Source organism: Salminus brasiliensis, chromosome 22 (genome assembly GCF_030463535.1).
Source record: "Salminus brasiliensis chromosome 22, fSalBra1.hap2, whole genome shotgun sequence".
Taxonomy (NCBI): domain Eukaryota; kingdom Metazoa; phylum Chordata; class Actinopteri; order Characiformes; family Bryconidae; genus Salminus; species Salminus brasiliensis.
In genome coordinates, this window is record NC_132899.1 from 30643383 (window position 1) to 30664172 (window position 20790).

General features: G+C 45.1%; 2 protein-coding genes across 4 annotated transcripts in view; both read right to left on the reverse strand.

Moving 5' to 3' along the window:
- The window catches only part of mapta (microtubule-associated protein tau a), a 36393-nt gene extending 15705 nt beyond the window's left edge, over nt 1-20688 (reverse strand). The window contains exons 1-10 of one of the 3 annotated variants that reach the window (XM_072666759.1): nt 20589-20688; nt 11016-11210; nt 6271-6354; nt 5841-5918; nt 5131-5148; nt 3242-3276; nt 2960-3100; nt 2081-2147; nt 1945-1983; nt 725-993 (exon numbers count right to left, since the gene is read on the reverse strand). In XM_072666759.1, coding sequence (XP_072522860.1) covers nt 725-993; nt 1945-1983; nt 2081-2147; nt 2960-3100; nt 3242-3276; nt 5131-5148; nt 5841-5918; nt 6271-6354; nt 11016-11193 — 909 coding nt within the window. In that variant the 5' untranslated portion in view covers nt 11194-11210; nt 20589-20688. The remainder of the gene's footprint in view (nt 1-724; nt 994-1944; nt 1984-2080; nt 2148-2959; nt 3101-3241; nt 3277-5130; nt 5149-5840; nt 5919-6270; nt 6355-11015; nt 11211-20588) is intronic. The other 2 variants (XM_072666757.1, XM_072666758.1) reach the window with 2 other exon arrangements.
- LOC140543648 (uncharacterized) lies at nt 3628-4633 on the reverse strand. Its single transcript, XM_072666760.1, has one exon. It carries the CDS (start codon nt 4566-4568, stop codon nt 3750-3752), a length of 819 nt encoding a protein of 272 aa, XP_072522861.1. The 5' UTR covers nt 4569-4633; the 3' UTR covers nt 3628-3749.
- Nucleotides 20689-20790: the final 102 nt, after the last annotated feature.

A 20790-nucleotide genomic window follows, 5' to 3' on the forward strand; every position in this document is an offset into this window, starting at 1 on the left:
CGAGCACTTCCTGGTCCTTTTTAGCAACACAGCAAATGGAAAAAGAAACCGTAACTGGTCTGATGGATCGGCACCGGCACGGAATGGTACGCCATGGTCCGGTACGCCATGGTCCGGTATGTCCTTGGTAGCCATTTGGCCCTGCAGTGGAAACAAGGTCGTAGAAGGACCATTTTTGGTTCCCTAAGAACCCGTTAACAGTTGGTTCTTTGTAAATGAGCTGAACGTTGAATGAGCAACGTTCACATAGTTAAAAAGAATTCCACATCAGGTAAAGTTAAGAGGTGCCTAATAGGCGTCTCTCTTTTTTTTTTTTTTATCGTTTCTTTAGGGCAGCGGTTCTGAATCGGTTCTTTAGGGCAGTGGTTCTGAATCGGTTCTTTAGGGAAGTGGTTCTGAAACCAGACCTCAGGGACCGGTACGCAGTCCACAGTTTTTCTCTACCCTCATGCGAGTTGAGTTGGAGTAAAAATGTGGACATCTGAGAACGACGGCTTCAGGGATCCAAAAGCTGTCCTTCTATGGCATCTCTTATCGAACCCTTTGGGACACCTTTATTTTAGGAGAGCATCATTACTGTTAGTTACCGGGAGTCTGAACTTAAACAAACAGGATGGAATGGAAAGCTGTCTATGAGGCGTGTAGCACCATGGTGCAGTACGTTCTGTGAGCGCCCTTATCTGACACAATCAAAAGTGAACTGGTCTAGAAGTGAGTGAGTTACCCGGCCTCCTCCAGGCTGGTGCTTTATGTTTTCGGTGGAGCCGATCTTTGAACGGACGTTCTTCAGGTCCGGCATGGGCGTGGCAGCGGTGGCCAACGGGGCAGGCGAGCGGTTCTTCAGGGAGCCCGGAGACTTGGGGGTCGAGCGGATCACTGCTATCTTCTTCATGTCCTTCCCTGCGGGGGGTTTCCCACCTAGAGCCTTGCTGGTGGGGGATTTAGGGGTGCCAGGACTGCTTTGCCCACTTGCCTCAGGGGTCTTAGGGGAGTCTATGAGGAGAACAGGATGAAGTGCCAGTGTCAGTAACCCCTAATTAACTTCCTTATGTGGTTCCTGACACTGTATGACTCACTGGTCTTTAGAAACATGGGCTGAAGTACACTATATGGACAAAAGTATTGAGACACGTGCCATTTTTACAGTTTCTTCTTATATCAAGGGGATAAATAAGAGTTTATCCTGCCTTTGTTGGAGTAACTGTCTTTACTGTCCAGGGAAGAAGGCTCTTTACTAGATTTTGGAGGAGCACTGTTGTGAGGATTTGATTGCATTCAGGAAATGAGGGTCAGGACGTTGGATGATCACCACCCTACCACTTTCCCAAGTCTTCCACTCATCATAAAAAAATACTGTCTTAGGCAGCATAGGACCAATAGGTCCTGTCCTTATCTGTCCTTTCCTACTGGCAGTACTTCTCTACAGGGACTAGACAAGCTGTGTGTGTTCATTTGTACAACTGTATCAGCAAGGGGTGAATGCGTTCATTAGAAGGGGTGTCCACAAACATTTGGACATAGTGCATGTTGCATAGCAAACATTGCAACCCTGAAGCGGGAATTTTATCCCGACTTTTTAAATGCCATTTTTATAGAGAACAGTGTGTCATGCGGTGTCAGAAACAATATAAGCATGCCGACTGGAGATCTGGAGAAAATCTGCCTCTAGTGGCTTGAAGCAAGTGGCTAATTACTTGTCAGCTACTCCTCAAAGCTGAAAGATTTTTTTCTATTGATTGTAACTGGTTTACATTTTTAATCTGATACTGATTAGTTATATTGTCTGGTCATATATACCGGTCTGCTCAGTGCACTGTAATTCTCCTCATGGTACCTCAAATACTGGGATCATTGCTCAGCACTCTGATCTTACAGTAATACATTAAAGACCAGGCAAGCTTTTTCTTCTTCTTACGACTCAACAACTCTAAACAACACGTTTACCTTTTCCGTTTTTCACTGGCTTCTTCGGATCCACTTTCACTGTAAAATAGTGAGAAATACTGTCTTTATTATTCATCTGTTAACCACATGAATAAGGCAGCCACAGAACTGAGAGCAGACTGGGTGGGTCACTCACCTGACTGAGGAGGGGTCATTGCTGGAATTTTAGTGCCAGCAGCATGAGGCCTGCTGCTACCTGGAGCCTAAGAGCCAAAAGAAGGTAAAATAGATGAGAATGATGAGCCTTGTCTTGTTGTTGTAGGAGGACTAGGGTTGCTGAGGCATACTGGTTATTAGTATATAAATGCAGGGATTACATCGATTTCTTACTATTTTCAGAGTTTTAAAAACCAAACAATCAGTCGATTAATAAAAAAAATAAGCAGCAGATTAATCCATAATCAAAATAATCATTAGCTGGAAATAAAATGGTTCAAAAGAGCTCCATAGGAGCAGTTTGATTAATCGATGCAGCCCTACTAGGGAGAGCTATGAAAGGGTGGGTTAGCTGGCCGTACTAAATTGGGAGAAAAGGGCATGGAAAAATGAGGCATAGAAATAGTTTTAAATTAATACAAATAATAATTAATAATGCAAATTGTTGAGGTGTAAGCTTCAATTACTTCAATTACTTCTGCTACATTAGTAGCTCCTTGTAGCTCAACCGTAAAACTCAACTAAAACCGGCTTTCAAATTTCAGACACCATACAGGACTGACTGACGACTACGTTTGGGGTGGGAGGAAAACTGTGTAACCCTTGTTAGCAGCCAAATTTACGTGAGTAAACCACATCTTATTAAGCCGAAAAGCCTTTAAGCTCGTACGCCACACCTTCATGCAGATGAGATGCAAATGTGCCAGTTAATAAAAAGGAAAGAGGAGAGTGAATGGTCCATTGTTAGTCAAATCTGAAGAGGAGCATACCACTATCAGACTGGGGCTGTGGATTCAGAGTTAAGCCATTTTTCACCACAAGCCGGGGAAGGCAAAGCTCTCTCGGCAGCTATACTCACCACTGACCGGGCTTGCTTCGGCACAGCCCTGACAGGTGCCGAGGCACAGCTAGTGGAAGAGGAAGCTTTGGACTTTTTCACAACGGTGGAGGGTTTTTTAAGTGAGGAGGGTCTAGTTTTGTCAGGAGATGTTTTGGGGGTCTTTGGGGTTCATGGGAAGAAAAGGCATCGAATATGAGCAAGTGGAAAAGAACAGAAATGGTGGGTGAAAATAATGGAGGGAGGAAAAAGCCCAACCGTGACCAAAAAAAAACGAAGAAGTACCAAAAAAGAAGTACCTACCCGTTTCTCGACGTCGTTGTCAGTCCTGGGAAGAGCTGCGGGAGAGACAATTTTGTGTCATGAGACTGAACCATCCGTTTTCCCTGACAGTGGCACCACTATTTCACCACAAGCACAGCATGTACTGTGAGCGGATACGTTTACAGAGCTCTGCTTGCTTTTCCTTTACAGGATTTACTGTGTATCAAGGTGCATGAAGAATGGGGTGCCTGCAGTCGTGTCCTTGTAATGGCTTGTTTGGTACAACAGGTGGGAAGAAACACATAAACACACCCATGCAGTTGTGACATGCTAAACGGGACTTGTGAAAGGAAATGTGGCCAGCAAACAGCTTTCTTTGTCAATCAGCGCAGAAAAAAACAAGCCGCAAGACTGCCAACCAAGAGGAATCAAAGCATGGCAAAGTGACAGAAGTACAGTTTAACAACAAATAGGAATATAAAAAATCAAATTTTGTGGGGCAACAAGCGATTTTCTCCAATGCTGCTTTTGTTTGACTGGGCGCTGTTTATAAGGGACGACAGTGCGGCACAGCTAAGCTGCTCTGTAAAGCAAAGGTGGGGGGAGGCAAAACAAGAGAGACTGCACTGGGACTTGGGTGAAGATGGCAGCACAGACCTTTGAATTGAGCCACGGGAACGAGAGATTTTCTAGCCGGTGAACCACTGGAGGTGCTTGGAGATCCAAGCTGGCTTTTCGAAGGACAAGAGACCTCTTCCGCTTCCCTCTCTGGACATTCAGTGTCTTGTTCCTTTTTTTGTGGTCCCACGAAAGAGTCTCTTTGCATGTTGTCTTCTTGTCGTAGCCGGACACTAGCAAAGTCCTGCTTCGGTAAAGCACAACCTTGACCATACTCGAGACTTGGCTCCACTGAAATAGTGCCATTGGCATAATGAGAGATGCTCATGCTGGGCACATCTCCATCTCCAGAAGTTGTTTCCTGAGGCTGACGTGAAGTCGCAGTCTGTGGTGGACCCTCATGGTGGCTCTTAAAATCGTCAACGGAAAGTCCTTGTTGAGGAAATTCATCGGAAGCAGGGGGCTCCTGAGTTTCTCTGATCTTGTCCCCGACAGCGGTGAGGTCTTCCAGGGCAGCGCTGCGGATTAAGAAGGAAACCGGCAGGTCGTTCTCCAGGGACAGGCTCCTGGTGCGATCAGGGCTGACCGGTCGATGGTGTGGATGTTTAGGTGGGCCAGCCCAGCTGCTCCTCAGAAAGTCGGTTTCCTCTTCTTCTTTGTCTTCTTCAGTTCGCCTGTGGTCTACAAAGCCTCGACAGTCTTCGCCATGACCCCCTGAAGCAAAGCCCACTGCTAAATCTGGAAACATAGTCCCAGGCTTTCAGTAGAGACCAGTGCATAGGATTTACCTGACTTCATGACTACTGGACCTTCCACGCTGGTTACTTTACCCTATGGGCAACCCGAGTATCACAGTGACCAGGGTGCAGCTCGTGAGAGCGCAGATTGACTGACTGAACGTTACCAGGACTCAGACATGGAAAAAGAACAGTGGAGACGCCATGAAATGGTAAAAACAAACAACACAGGTCACAAAGTTTGCTGGCCTTGAACAACAAGGATGACTTACAATGTCAAGAACACAGAAACGAGAGCTGTTGGCAGCAAATGAAGTCGATGTATGAGTAGTGTTCATTCTCTATACTGGAAAAAGACGTCTCTGTGCCATTGTGTAATTTACAGCACCTTGCAGTTCACAATAATGACGGTGATAACTCAAAAATGAAGATGAAGACGTAGAAGTGGAGCCACTCGGTTACGTCATGAGTGAATGTGGTGTGATGTGCAAACACTGAAAAACTGTGATTCTCAACAGATATAGAAAATATTGGTGATTAATTAAGCAAAAAAAGATACAATTTTAATATTACCTGTAGGAGAGGAAGTTCCTGATGGATCACGAACGGCAGGAGCCAAAGAGGGAAACAAAAAATATGCAGGTATTAGAAAATCATACTGTATTCTTCTAAGAAAACATTCTGGCAACTCTATTACTGACAAAAAAAAAAGGTACAAGCTGGCATTTGTTTGGGTTGAAGAGGAGGAGTAATTAGCATTAGCATCTTGCCTAGTTTGCATGGTGTATTACAGACAAAACAAACCCATAAAGAAGCAAAAGAAGGAAACGCGTGCACTGGGGAACGCAAACCAAAGCAATCCGTTTTAGGACGATTACAGTTCAGTGTAGTACATTCTGCACTTTGCTCAACATCACCCCTGAGTTAGTATTATTGCACCAATCCACTTCACTCACTCTGACTGTGATGTTACGGTAAATGAATGAGGGGAAAAAAAAGCACTTCTGACAGCTCCGGCATCTCTGTACTGATATCAAATGTTAGAACAGTTGCGAGGGTTGCAGCAAGGTTTGTTGACAAACAGGAAGCAAGAGAGGAGCAGGTGAGAGCGCAGCCTGTAACTCCGGGTACTGCAGGAAAGCTGAACGTAAAGGCAAAATCATAAAGGCATAATCTCACAGATGTTAACAGCTGGTTCAGGTCAAAATGCAACAGCGTTCCAGCACAGTTGCAAAGCACGCCGATCGTGAAAGGCAGCAATTAGCAGAGGTGGTGGCGCCTACCGCTCTGCCCATTTGCCTCAGCGGGAGCAGATGCTGCGGGAGCTTCTTCGAGTGCTTCTGCCGAATCCACGGACCCCTCTATTAGACAATGATTTCAACTCAATTAGAGCTTTTCCAACATTTAACTGTAGGTTTACTCAGTCAAGGAAGTCAAATGAGTCAAATAAGAACCAGAAAGGCTACTAGAAGTGTAGATACTTAGAGATTTAGCTCTGCAAAAAGTGGGTTAGGAAAGCAGTTCAATATATTATGATATTAATATGGTACCTTCAAAAAGAAAAATACAAAGATACATAATAATTACACACAATTCACAGTTTGCACACTGTTATGTTGGGGGCCATCAACAAAAAAAATGACAGTGAAGAAAAAAAAAACATAAAATTAAACAAAGCAAGCTGCAGAGAAGGCATGGTATGTATGTGCGTACCGCATTGCTCCTCCTCACCAAAGGAGGTGCCCTCAACATGCTCATGGCTCAAGGCTAACTCTGGATCCTCATCAACTTGTGCTTCTGCAAATTCCCAAAAGAGAAGATCAGTTTAAAAGGATTTGTAGGTGATTCTGAATGTGGGTCATAGCGTTTAGCTAAAGACTCTCCGACTTCAGTTTGAGCTTCCACAAGAAAATCAGGGATTTGAGGCTGTTTGGAATGAAAGCCAGCACGAATCAAAGCTCGAAGACCCCTATCAGGTAAGCCAGGTGGAGCCTTCAAATGGTCAAGTGCGTTCTTTGAACAATGGACAATGTCAGATCACATTTAATGACCTACTGTAGCCCAGAAAAGCAGAACCTGCTCTGATTATTTTACTGCACTTGCTATAGGCTGGTGGGTGACACCACAGCCCTCCACTTAAGACAGAATGCTAGACAGAACCGTGCTGAGACTCACTGACCAAAAAAAGAAGAGATCAGTAAGTGTGAGAGCATGAGATTAACTCCATAAGCTGTTCCAGGCAGTAGCCTGAAGACAACAGCGAAGCGACTGAATAAACGGCAGAACTCTGTACAAGACTAGGCTGGAGAGTAACTGCAGGCACATGCTGGACACCCTGGACATTGCCACGAGTTTACGCCACATGGCACCTCCTCACCAGGGAGGGCGCTACTGATGTTTGCACTCTCATTCTCTGATGTTCTCTCCTCCTCAGTTGATTTGGGTGAAGGTTCTTCAGCAACCTCTAAAAGAAAAAGACTGTGGTCAGGTGCAGGGGAAAGAGAAGGAGGTATGAAGCGCTCAAAGGTTGAAAATGCCTGTGATGGACGAAGGTAAGTGAAAAAGCCATGTCTGATTCGATATGATAAAAATATATATAAATTTTACCTAATTATGATAAATCTACAGCATAATCTGCACAAGACTGTACTGTCAGTCTTTATATTGATATAATTGGGATATACTGCCCAGCCCTCAACACAGTGACACAGTTTTAGAGTGTGTTTACACTTCTCACCAAACCCTGCTGCGATTGCTCTGTTAGTGTAGGTTGTTAGAGAAAGTGTGAACACTGCCTGTCCAACTGCAACTCCTGGTGGGCATCTAACAAGCAAACGGACAGAGACCACCTGCTCAGGCTGTCTCGTCCCGTTTCTAAATGGACTCAAAGGCATCTAAACCAAGCAAATGCAGAGCTGTGAATGGGCATGGGGTCACTTCTACCCTCAAAATCCAGTATCTGTCTCTGTGCAGACCTGCCTACGTTCCTGTGCCTTAACTTCTACTGACTGACAGCTTACTTTAGCGGGGCCGTGTCCCAAACCACACTCTACCACACACTACTACACAGAACTAGCCACCATTGGAACTGCACTGATTAGTGGAGTGGATCCTCAGTGAAGTAAAGGTGTGTGTGAATCGAACAGCGTATCCTTTTCTTCAGACCAAAGTACAGATGAGTACAAACACACCCTTACTGATCAAACCCTGGTAACATCAACAATGCAGCAATACAGACTTCTACAAAGCCACTCGACGTCTATCCTCTACTCCACTACTCTGGAGCTACACCACATACTCACTCTCCTTGGTCCTGGGCGCTCTGGACTCTGTGTGCTTTTTCCACCTTGTGTGCGGCATGACTGGGAGGGTGAAGGGGGAGAAAGTGTGCACTAGTGAGGGCTGCAGACTGGGGAACGCTAGACTACGTACTACGGGGTGCAGGGGTCAGGGTGTTTGGGGAGGGGGGAGTGAAGAGAGAGCATTATGATTGCGCTTATATCATGTGAAGGCGCATAAGACAAGGGTAGCCATTGTGTGTGGAGTTGGCAGCTTTGCGAGAGTCAGTCTGTACTATGACAGCATGACAACCACCCCCCCCCCCCCCGCTCTTCGGCACAAAGCGTAAGAAACCTAAGCTAATTCTAGCTTTACTTGATCATGTTACGGCATTCGTTTTCAGCTAAAAGCTGCTGCGTTGAGACGGCCGTGGCTGAATATAGGATCTTGGTACTGAATAGGCTCCTCTGAGCTGGAGGCCCCACTGTACAAAGCGGGGTCTAGTTGTTACTGCTCGTGATTGAATGAGATGGTAATGTCAGTAATGGACCCCTTATGTCTCTATTAAGGGTGCTTAAGGGGCCAAAATTTGGTCCGACCAAATAAGGTGGTCTCGGTCCAGATCAACTAAACCATGGTCCGCTTCGTTTGCAGGGTGATAACTCTGTGTAACTCGGTCATGCAGAGAGTCGCCCAGGTGCTCGTTCAGTCTCTCGTCACTTCGAGACTTGCCTACTGCAGCTCTCTCCTGGCTGGTCTCCTTCTGCGCACCATCAGGCCCCTGCAACTGATCCAGAATGCAGAATTCAACGTCTCTAAATTCAGCCATGTCTCTCCACTGCTGCGTTCTCTCTTCACTGGCTTCCTGTAGCTGCTGCCCAGGTCATCAGATTCAAACCCCTGACTCTGGCCTACAAAGCCCAGAACGGACCAGCCAGCTCCTCCATACTTGATGGTAATGGTCAAAAGGTGATCCGCACCAAGAGCCCTTCCAGCTTCAAGTACGGCTCGGCTCGACCCGCCATCCTTTAAGATCCACAGAAAACGAGCGTCCAGACTTTTTTCTGTCCTGCACTGAAGTGGTGGAACGGACTTTCTCTGGGTGTCTAAATGGCAGAATCGCTCGCTGTCTTTAAACCCAGACTGAAGACCCTCCTCTTCTGAGAGGACTTGGGTGAATAGTAGAGTACTATGGTCTCCTTACTGACTTAGAGGACCTAGAGGATCTTTGAATTATTAGTCTATTTAAACTAGCTGAGGTTTTTCTTGGGTAAATAGCAAAGCACTTTTGTAAGTAGCTCTGGATAAGAGCATCTACTAAATGCCTTAAATGTAAATATTCTGATATTTTAGGAAGTTACAGGAAGTTGAGGCGGGCTATTGTCATCCATCAGACAACAGAACAATTGCCAAGACTTGCAGGGTTGCTTGCCGTCTTTTCCTCCTTATCTACCAGCTACGATGTAACAGCTGCACGACAAGCATGTCAGTCTCCTGGCTCTGCTGAGGGCAGACTGTGTTACTGTGTGTACTGTCTTCCATCCAAAAGGCGAATGGTCTATGAACAAAAGCACGCTATGCCGCACATTCACAGGCGTACAGTCCTTGATTTACGGTGGAGCTGAATCAGTACCAGGGAGAAGGAAGGGAGAAGGCTGACCCAGATGCCCTGGATTACGGGACGGGGCAGGCAGCTGCAAAGCCTGGATTGAGCGCGTAGTGAAGCGTGGCCTTGTCGTCTTTATGTAAAGAGATTAAAACAAAAGACTGCATGGGGAGGCCACTGCCGCCACAGCTGCGCCGAGAAGGAGAGAGAAGATTTCGTAGACAGTGGTGAGAAAAACAGTACGGACACTGTAACCCCGAACAGTAGGAGATTAGAATCGGAATCGGAATGTTTCCACCATGCTGGCGCAATGAACACACAGTCTATATCAACAGATAAGACTCGGATCTGACTCGGATCTGACTCGGATCGGACTCGGATCTGACCTAATAGTGCTATTTTGGCAGCTTGTTCAGGACGGTGTCTCCTTCACAGACAATTCCTTTTTTTCCCCTCATCTTTTTTTAGCCTGCAAATGTGGCACACATACATGCACACACCGGCTGATGTGGATGTGTGGCTGTCTAGAGTCACCTAGTTCATTACGCCTTAAAGAAAAAATCAGGTGTCTCTGGTTCTGTTTAAATACTTTCAATGTTTTTTTTTTTGTCCTGTGGTTTGCTGAAGTGTTGTTCTGCTCCCCTGGTTTCATGTAAGCCCTAGCTGTCCTGCACTAGACCTTACAGTATGCAATATAGAATAACTTGCACATTTCCTACTCTCTCGCTTTTTATTTATTTTGGATATATTGGATATTTTGTGGCTGGATATTTTATGGAAAGACACTACCCATAAACAGAGGCATAAAGTTACAGCCCTGCACATTTTAGTGGGTTTCCTGCCCAAATCAGCTCAGTAAGAGGCTGTTCATGAGCATGGTAATATTAGCCATATATGACCAAGTTAACAGCTGGAGTTAGCCACTAGCCTAGCTTGTGCACTGGGCCGCTTGATTGCCGTGCTTGTGCATTACCTCGCACCCTTCTTTTCGGTTGGCAGACAATGCCGCAAGCCTAGCGTGAAAGTCTTCACACAGTCTGAGTAAGAGTAGGGGTTGTGGCTGATTTCTCAGTGTTAGCTGGGTCATTAGTTGGACATTGGTTGGACCAGTTGTGCAAAGACATGCCACGGCCAGTATGGGAAAACACTGAGGGTGGGTTTGCTGTTTTTAAGCCAGACCCCCTGTCCGTACTGACGCCACGTCACGTGAATTGAACCTAGCGCTATTCTGAGACTTCTTTCTTATTTTTATGTCATATGCTATCAAAAGAACGCGCCACCAGCTGCCAGACAGTTTTTCTGAACCTGCTCCTCACACCAAGGAAAACACTTGATGATGAATTAAGTCTAATTGAGTAGCAGTGTAATAAACAGCAATGAAACAACCAGGAAAATATCAAACGAAGGGAACGACGTCCCCAAAACATTTGACAGGCGGTGTAGAAAGTGGCTGTGCTGCGTCGTTATGTAAGAATTAACCAGCAGCCTCTTGCTGAATTACGAGGCAGTCCGTTATGTGAGAGCGCTTTTGTTTATTTATTGTTTTGACTGAATTCCACAGCAGTCGCCTCACCTTTCATAGGCCCATCTCCGGGTCCCATGTGCCCCACAGCGACGCCATTCTCCTTGTGGAGCTGGTTGCCATGGTGATGGTCGTTGATGGTCATACCAGCAAGGGAGGTTGCCATGGCGTTGGAGCTGTTGTAGTGGCTGTTGGGCGAAGAGCCGAGCAAATCGTGCTGCTGATCCATGGCAAGTTAGGTTCAGACTGCAGAGGGGGAGGGGGGCGAGAGACATACAAGAAGGAAGGGGAGTTGGGAGAGAGAGAGAGAGAGAAAAGAGAAAGCAAAAAGGCAAATGTGAGCAGCTGATCTGAGAAATAAACGCAAACAGGTCAAACTCCAGGAGGGTCTGGCTCCAAAGCAGGCAAACCCACAGCCCAAGTCCAGGTTCCTAATAGAGAACCCATGATAAGCCTTCGAGCAACGCCAGTCCATGCTAATGAGCCCTCTACCTTTCAGAGCGGCGCTCCTTCAGGATCAACAGAATCATTCACAAAGCCCAGCCTCTTCCGCCTCCAGCTCGCCAACCTGTCACAAGCTCAATGTAAACAGAGCCAGTGGGCCTGTGCTAACCCGGCTATTTATACGCGCAAACATGTAGGCCTAGCTTAAGGTTACAGGCACACTAACCAAAATAGAGCAGTCAGGCCGCTGTGAGTGTCCTCTCCCACACCAACAACCAACTCTACCTCCAGACTGTGACCACCGCTCGCTGTTAGAAGGACCGGCACATGGTCCGACAGCTCCATGGTCAAGATCGCCTGCCTTTTAATGGGCTCAAAGACACGATTTTAAATATGACACATTATTACTCCTGTGATATTTAGACTGAGCTTGTTGATTGGTTAGGAAAATCGACCCAGCAAGTTTTATATTTTCATTCCCCACAAATAAGTGGATACGAACAGATTCTACATCAGAACAGGCGGTGATGATCGGTGGGCATTACGTAATAGGCTTGTACAGCAATAATGATCGAATATCGTCATAATGCCCCACCCTAGCAGCAACACCACAGCCATCTGTGGCCGGGAGACCCAGAGAGCATAACTGCCCTCTCTCTCTCTTTCTCTCTCTTGGGGGTAGAATGGTTCCCCCTCTCCCCTCATCACTTACTGTGGGTGATGCTAGCCAGTGCGGGTGTAACAGAATTAGCGGTTAGAGCTCTTTTCCGAGCGTGTTGAGCTCCAGTGGTGTTATTTTTATTGTTGTCAGCTTAAAAAGACACGGTGGAGCTTCATCATCACATGACTCTGAGGAAGACCATGCTAGCCCTCACCCTTGGAGAGTAAATTGAGTAAATAAGGTGACAAGAGTATGATAACTGTCTTGGGCTGAAAGAAATGGGCTGAATAAACGCTTCACTAGTTAAAACCTGAAGAAATTTAACACTAGAACAACCAAGGTGGTCATTTTGTCCATTTTGAGAGATGTAATACTTTAAACTATATTACTGCATATCAGATGTTGTGATCCGTTCTTATACTTAGGTTTGCTTTGAGTGCCATCTGTTAAGAGTAAACAACAGCAGGTAAGTAGGATTTAGAGATGTTTTTTTTTTTCTACCCCGTGTTCTCCTCCCACAGCTCACCTGATTTACTTCAATAAAGGACAGATAAATAAACTAGGTGTTGAATGCAAACTGGAAATACTGGCCTATTTGATCTTGTTTTGGCGCTGCATTCCTATCTTATAATGGCGGTGTGTTTGAGAGATGACTGGCACACCTCGATGAGCCACTAAAAGCTTTTTTTGGACCTCGAAAAGACACACCTGCTCCAGTCCCCTAAGGGTGATGGGATCCAGTGTGGCAGCGGACTAAAATAACACTAGACTCATGCGGTTTCACATCATGATTACATAACTCATAACTCCACTTTTACAGCCGTTTTACTGCGTGTGATAATTACAGGCACGCTGGAGGTGAATAGGACCACACTGCTAATATGGGACTACCTATGGGATCGTGCAGATACTGATCTATTAGACCTTAACCTCTTCTGCATCCTGCCTTCTTCTACCTCTCTCTATCGGACACGTCAGCCACACACATACATACATACACACACACAACCCAGCCCAGCCCTGTAGGTAAATTCTTACATATACATCGCTTTGCCTTGAGTGATTACACTCTCCTCCCGGCCGTAAAACCCAAGTCCAGACATGTGATCAGAAATATGGAGACTGGGGCAGATGCTTTGCTGGAAAGCGCGCTCCCTTGGGGCACATGCTTCGAGTTGCAGCAGAAGGGAAAAGTGGGAAGCCCTCACCCAATAATCTCTCATCCTTAATGGTTTCAACGATGCTGCTACATTCCCCGCGGTGTATCTGCCCTAAAACATCTGACTTTACAGGTTAATTATCTCTCACTCGTGCAGATCCTAAACTTCTAGTATGGACGTGAACCCAGAATATAGAGCACGGCAGCTGCCACAGCCCTCTTCTTTCTTTTGGTGCATGGTGCAGCTAATTTAGAGAGCCTGTTAAATATACAATATGCTATTGTAAATAAATAAAGCCACATTTACGAGTGTGGTCTACTTGAGAATATCGTCATTTAAAAAAACATGACTTCATGACAGACACTTTCCTTTGTGTCCTTTGTAGACGTGCACGCCCCTCAAACCGCGAGGTGCTGGCAAAGGGACCGAACAGCGAATTCCACGTTGCGTGCAGCGGACAAGTACCGTACGGGTTAACCTCACTTTCTTTACAGTCCGAACAAGCCAGGTGAGGCACGCCGGCTCTAGCGGCACTGTGGATTAGAAGGATTTCTTTGGGCAGTACAGACTACCCTGTACTCCTGCGGTCCTGAGACATACACAACAGCTTCAACGGTAAAACCGTAGTTCTGAAGAATTACTGCCTGTTTTTCCCATCAGTGTAGAAAGAAATAACCTCTACTGGCCTGTTTAGTCGCCTTTCGTTTAGATTGTCACAAAGAAAGAGAAGGAGAATTGACAGAAGACGAAACTGGAGCAAGTCTGTTTCTGCAGCCAGTGGGAAAAATCTCACCTGCTTTATGCGCAGCTACTGTACACAAAAGCCCTGCAGAACAGACTGTGTTTGCACAGGGATCCAGCAGCTCAGAGACAACCTTCACACTCTTCAGTCGCTTCTCTACAGACAGGGGTAAAAACACCTGCGCAAAAAAACAAGGTAAAACCTACAAAAGCACAAAAGAACAAACCTGTCCCAGACCTTTCCTTCAGATGCTTATCTAGTGCTTTTAGAACTCATCTCCACGAACAGCTGAAGAACACCTGCTAACCGCACAGGGAGGAGCCTTTTAGCTTGGGTTTTATTGAAGAGCAGCCATTAAAGCGTCAAGTGTGGGCTGGGAATGTACACTTGGCCCAGCTTTTTCCAGCGAAAGAGTGCGATGGGGGTGGTGTGGCAACAGAAAGCACTAGATCAACAAAGATATTGACACAACATTGGGACGGCGTATGAAGACACACAAGGCTTAACGCTCTTTACACACGGAAACCACACTTACTCATAATCATAATTAGTCCATTAATAAGTCCATCGCATTTGCGTACAGACGAAGCAGCCGGGTGTAAGGACTTGTGTCGTCTAGTGTTGACGTGAGATTGAACACACTTGATTGAAGTGATGCATCAAATTTCCTTGACTACAATGTGTCATTTCACATTAATAAAATAGCTCAACAACTCAATCATAATCAATATCACCTTTGACTCCAAATATATATATACATATATAAATAAAGCCAGTCCAGCATTTGTGTAGTACTGCCACCATAACGGTGCATAGCGCTCGGACCCCATTGATTGCCGCTCAGCAGTTACGACAGTCCACAGAAATTACTGAGCTCTACATTGATTAAATAGAATTAATCTTTTATGTACCGCCACTAGTTCGAAGCCCGAGCCATGCCGCTATGCCATCAGCCTCCGGACTCTGCTAACTGATTATGCAAGTCTGAGCAGCACTGGGTATAGGTCACTAGCGTACTGATCATCATGATTGAGTGTATAATGCCAACTCGGCAGATTTACGCTCTTACCAAATAGATGTGGCTGTGCTTATAAGCTCAAGGCGTTACGCAACCTGGTGACAAAGCGATAATCTGAAGATGTGTGCTGGATGGTTGATGTCATGGTCGAGTGATTCAGTGGGCGACTCGAGGGGCTTTCTGACTTGTTTATCCAGTATTACGCTGCAAAACAGGCCTCTCTGCTGGCACGCAGTGCGTGTGTGTACGTGTGTGTGTGTGTGTGTGTGTGGGGTGGGGGGGTGGGGGTCCGGGATGCTCTCCCCACGGCTGACTGCCCCTGTATCTCTGACCTACTTTTACTCAGCATCGCTCTATTCCCTTCACTCTCTCCTCCTCCTCCTCCTCCTCCCCTCCTCCATCCTCCTTCCTGCTTCTTCCCTGCTCACAGGACCACAGACACTTCTCTAAAGCGAGTCCACAGACAGACCCTAGAAACATCTAAATGAGTACTGGCGTGCTTTCATACAAGATGCCACTGTTTATTTATGTCCAGTCACACCGCAGTCAGGCTGTAAATCCGCTGCCATATGGAGGCCATACCCAAATTCTGAAGTTACGTCAGCTTTGCAGTTTTGTAACATCTAAGGACGAGACCGTTTTCAGAACGTACTACAGTCTTAAAAAAGGTCCGCTCTCTTAAAAGGAGATCCACAAGTCTTACATTACGTGGCCTGTCTTCCAAAAACAAAGGCCAGATACAGAAATGCAGCAATAACGGTCACTGGGATATCCCTCAGAATCCATGCTGTTACGTTACGTTAATATCGGAAAGTTAAAAACGGGAAAAGTTTAGATTAGCTTTTACCCCTGCTGCTGAATCTTGGATCAGTTGACAGTTGACTGTAAAAGCTGTAAAAGTCCTTATTCCAGTTTACTACAAACTATTCAGGAGCTAATACCAGTTTTCTACTATAAATGATTCTGTGTCTTCTAGGAAATATTCAGTATACACTATGAATTAGAAATGATGAATTATGAAAAATCACAACATGCTGGATCTTTGACGTTTTGTAATAAATATCGCAGAATAACAAAGTATCACAGTTTCTTTTCCAATATTGTGCAGCTCTACTATCAATAATTCAGTATATGCTTTCAAAGATTTTGTATCTGCTATAAAATATTCCGTAGCTAATATGATTTTTCAGTATCCACTATGAATTATTCAGCATCTACTTGGAATTATTTAGTAGCTAATATGATTTTTCAGTCTCCACTATGAATTATTCAGCATCTACTTGGAATTATTTTGGCGCTAATATGATTTTTCAGTCTCCACTATGAATTATTTGGCATCTACTTGGAATTATATAGTAGCTAATATGATGTTGTCAGTCTCCACTATGAATTATTCAACATAAACTAAGGAATTATTCAGCATCTACTTGGAATTATTTAGTAGCTAATATGATTTTTCAGTATCCACTATGAATTATTTGGCATCTACTTGAAGTTATATAGTAGCTAATATGATTTTTCAGTATCCACTATGAATTATTCTGCATCTACTTGGAATTATTTAGCAGCTAATATGATGTTGTCAGTCTCCACTATGAATTATTCAACATAAACTAAGGAATTATTCAGCATCTACTAGGAATTATTTAGTAGCTATTTTGATTGTATCAGTATCCACTATGAATTATTCTGCATCTACTTGGAATTATTTAGCAGCTAATATGATGTTGTCAGTCTCCACAATGAATTATTCAACATAAACTAAGGAATTATTCAGCATCTACTAGGAATTATTGATTAGCTAATATGATTTTGTCAGTCTCCACTATAAATTATTCAGCATATCCCAGCATATATCAGGAAATACAGCAGAAACTGTTCAGTACCTCTTTACTTATTCAGTATCCACTATTTAATATTTAAGTTTACTATTTAAGTATTTAATATTAGTACCTGCTTTGAATAACACAAATTCTTTAGTATCTACTATTAATTAGTCAACATCTAGTATGGTTTATTCAGTAACTAGGAAAAATTCAGTTACTACTAATTAATAAATATCTAATTAGTTTTAAGTAATGGCTATGCATAATTGAGTGACTGCTATGAATTGCACAGTATTCAATAGTCTACTAGAAATTAATTGTAATCTATTAGGAATTACTTAGTATCTAGTTTCTACCACTTATTAATCACTACGTATTAATAGGAATTCAGTAACTACTACGGAATATGCAGTAATTGCTACCAATTATTCGACATTCACCATCCAACATGTACCTATTCTGAATCATTCAGTAACAACCATTAACGACTCAGTATTTACTAGTGGTTATTAAGTATCTGCTATGAATAATTCAGGAACTGCTATGAATTACTCAGCATGTGATATGAATTATTCAGTACTATGGATCATTGAGTAACTACTAGGCAACTGATATGTAAGTTAAGAGGATGAATAATGTAAGGAAGTTTGCACACACAGGTTCATGTTTATCATACTGTATATCTGCCCCCCCATGAGTCTTTCAAGTCTGATATCAGGGCCATGTCATAACGCTTGTGCCTAAACACAATGAGGGAGTCTGACCAGCTGTAGAGCAACAGGGCACTGTGAATGGGGCCATGTGGAAACCCGTAAACAGGGAACTCTGGAGTTCTGGAATCGTCACGGCTCTGTCTGCTGGGAAGGGTCATGGGGGAACAGTCTCTGCAGCTGCACGCTTTGAAGAAGCAACTACGGGTGCCCATGGCACAGGTCCTGTTGGTCCAGTGGGAGGAGGAGGAGGAGGGTGGCGCTGGAAATGAGCTGAAATCCCGCCTTCGGTACCAGCATTCCAATTAAGCGTTCATGCAGGAATGCTGGCCGCTGATGGCACCGAGTCAAAAAAGTTTTAGTCTCTTTGAGAGTCTGCCCGTATCAGCTCAGGCTTTCAGCTGAGAAAAGGCGTTTTTGGAAGGATTAGCTGCTGTTAAAAGTAATCAACTCGGATGGTGTGGCAAATACCCGTAAAGCCCTGTGCTAGACAGACTCGGCTCTGTCTATAGAAAAGGCATTAACCGTCTATGTGCTCTGGAGGATAACGATCACAACGAGTTATATATTTTAATTTTAATAATAATTCTGAACATATGTTTTCCAGCCTCATCTAATCAGTAGACAGTACACAACATCAGGGTTCACTGAGACCTACTAAACCTAAACATTCAGAGCCGTGTGACCAGTAGCCTCGTCTCATGAGCTGCCTCTAATGAATGGAACGAGATGTCTTAAGGCTTTAATGTAGAGCTGGGCAATATGACAATATTTTTTATTGTATTGTGAAAAATGTTGTTCTCATAACAGTATGCTTTTCTAAGCATATGGAGGAGACTGTTGGTGCTTAATAAACACTGATCAGCTGCAGGTTTCATTACTAACAGTGTAATTAGACTGGGTTAATTAGATGAAGAGCAGCAGATGTTGAAAATAAATCACTGTATTCAGTACGGGAGAGGATCTGAATAGTAGTTCATAGTCTGTGATTACATGTATCGTGATAAATATCGTGTATCGTAAAAAACAGTAATTAAATATCGTGATTATAGTATTTTTACCATATCGCCCAGCCCTACTTTAACGCCTCTATAAGCCGCCTCGCAAGGCGTAATTACCCCAAACTTGCTTATAAACAAACCGCCTGACGCCTGTGATTAAAACTCCATGAAAAACCCATCCATGGTGGAGGGATACTGCTGGGAGCTGTGCTGCAAAATAGTCCCCAATTTAATTGAATTAATTAATTTATTTATTATTATCATTATTTTACCATCGTCGACATTACATATAAACTTCACATATACCGAAAACGTCTAGGTTCACTGGTGGCTTTATACAGTACACAACAAAGGCTATATTTGCATGGTAGTCACGGCAACAGACGCCCGGTTCCATTCACCACTGCTGTAAACCGGCCGATTTCTCCACAACCACCCATTTCACGCCAAATTCACTCCGAATCTTTGAGCGTACTCATCGCAACCGCTACTTTACAATAAAATCGTAAATCAGCGACATTCCCCTTTAACTGACATCAGTATTATTTGCACTACAACCAATACAACAGACGCACAAACTGCCCCCTGGGCATTTCTCCTCCTAATTGGCTTAGGGGAGGAGTAGGTGTTTGGGGAACCCACCAACCCCCTAATTGCTGGTGTTAATTACCTTAACACTAGTTACCCCCCTCCCTCTATGCTTGGGTCAGATAAATAAATTAAATTTCCCCACTTTTGCCCGTGGGGTGGAAAGGAAAGGAGCGAATGGTCACCTCGACGAATGCAAAACAAAACAGGCCCATGTGGTGGGCCGTGCCTCTCCTGCCTCGCCTCGCCTCGTCTCGTCTCGCCTCTCTGCGTCTGCCTCTCTGCGCTGGGTCCTAAATCGCACGGAGGGGTGTGTCTCTGCTCTGCAACTGGATGTGAAATCTGGCCTCGCCTCGTCTCGCCTTGCCTCGCCTCGCCTCGCTTTGCTCTGCTCTGCTCTGTTCAAATGGGGCAGTGCACCAAGGAGGTCGTGGTGGTGGTGACCTGTCATCACTGACAAAGAGGGATGGGAAGGGGGGAAAGAAAAGCACACCTGCCAACCAACCTAGGAGATGCCAAGGCTGGAGGGTGCAGGGTGGGCTGCCTCGCCCACCCTGTGGATGTGTGCTGCACGTTTTTTGGTGGGAAACTGGACTGCAGGGGTGATGAGAATGTGAATGGCTGTATTTTGAATGTGAATGGCTGTATCTTGCATGGGCTTGGGGTTGTGGTGCTGAAATTTGGCATCTCACTGGAATTCCCCGTTCCACCTTAAATGGTGCAGCAGTTACGTTCTGGCGCCTGAGGCGCCAGAACGTAACTGCTGCACCATTTAAGGTGGAACGGGGAATTCCAGTGAGATGCATCGTTTTGGCTGGATAATGGCAGAAATCAGCACATGGGGGGCTGAAATCATCCCCACCACCATCCCCTAACAGAAAAGCCCGACTACAGCTGCTTAAATCACACAAATACAAAACACCCACGAGAAGACCCCGCTAGCTCCCAACGACCACCGTGCACTTGCAGCAGCGTCTTTGTAAGCCATTCTGCATGGGGTGGCTTTCCATTAGGAGACACAATGAGCCAAAAACCCCCAAAAAAACCCCAAAAACACGACGAATACCTGCATTTCCCCCAATTTCAGACCCACATTACCTCAAGTTCTGCCTTCAAACCGTTAATTATTCCAGCTAAATAGGCTGTAAAACGGTCGTAACGGCCGTGGCTGAATACCGTTACACTCGGTGCGGATTATTAAGGCGGTTCCTCGCGAGCTAGCACTAGCTAGCGCCTAAAGCTATTCCCGGGCAAACGGTCCATTTTCACCGTTAACGGCGCTCGAGCCCCAGCCGCGGATTTTACCTGAGGTAACGATAAAACGAGGCGAAATCGTAGCTGAAGTCGATTAAAAATGCGCCCGGTCGCGCAAGAACGACGCCTGGTGCGTATTTACGTCGAATACTGCTCATAAACGACGATTTCGGGCAGATTTCATGGGGGAAATGGGGCGAAGTAACGCCGGTTGGCTTACCTGTGCTGCCCGCTGTGTTATTGTGTCTCCAGCTGCAGTCTCGCTCTGCCTCTCTCTCTCCCTCGCGAGCGCGCTCGCTTCTTGCCGCGTCCTGCAGTTCCACCCGTCGCCTGATGGTGGGCGGGGGCGCTGCGGAGCCGGCGTAGCGCTCGCGGGTATGTTTAGTGAATATGAAAATATTTATATATTAATATTTATTCAT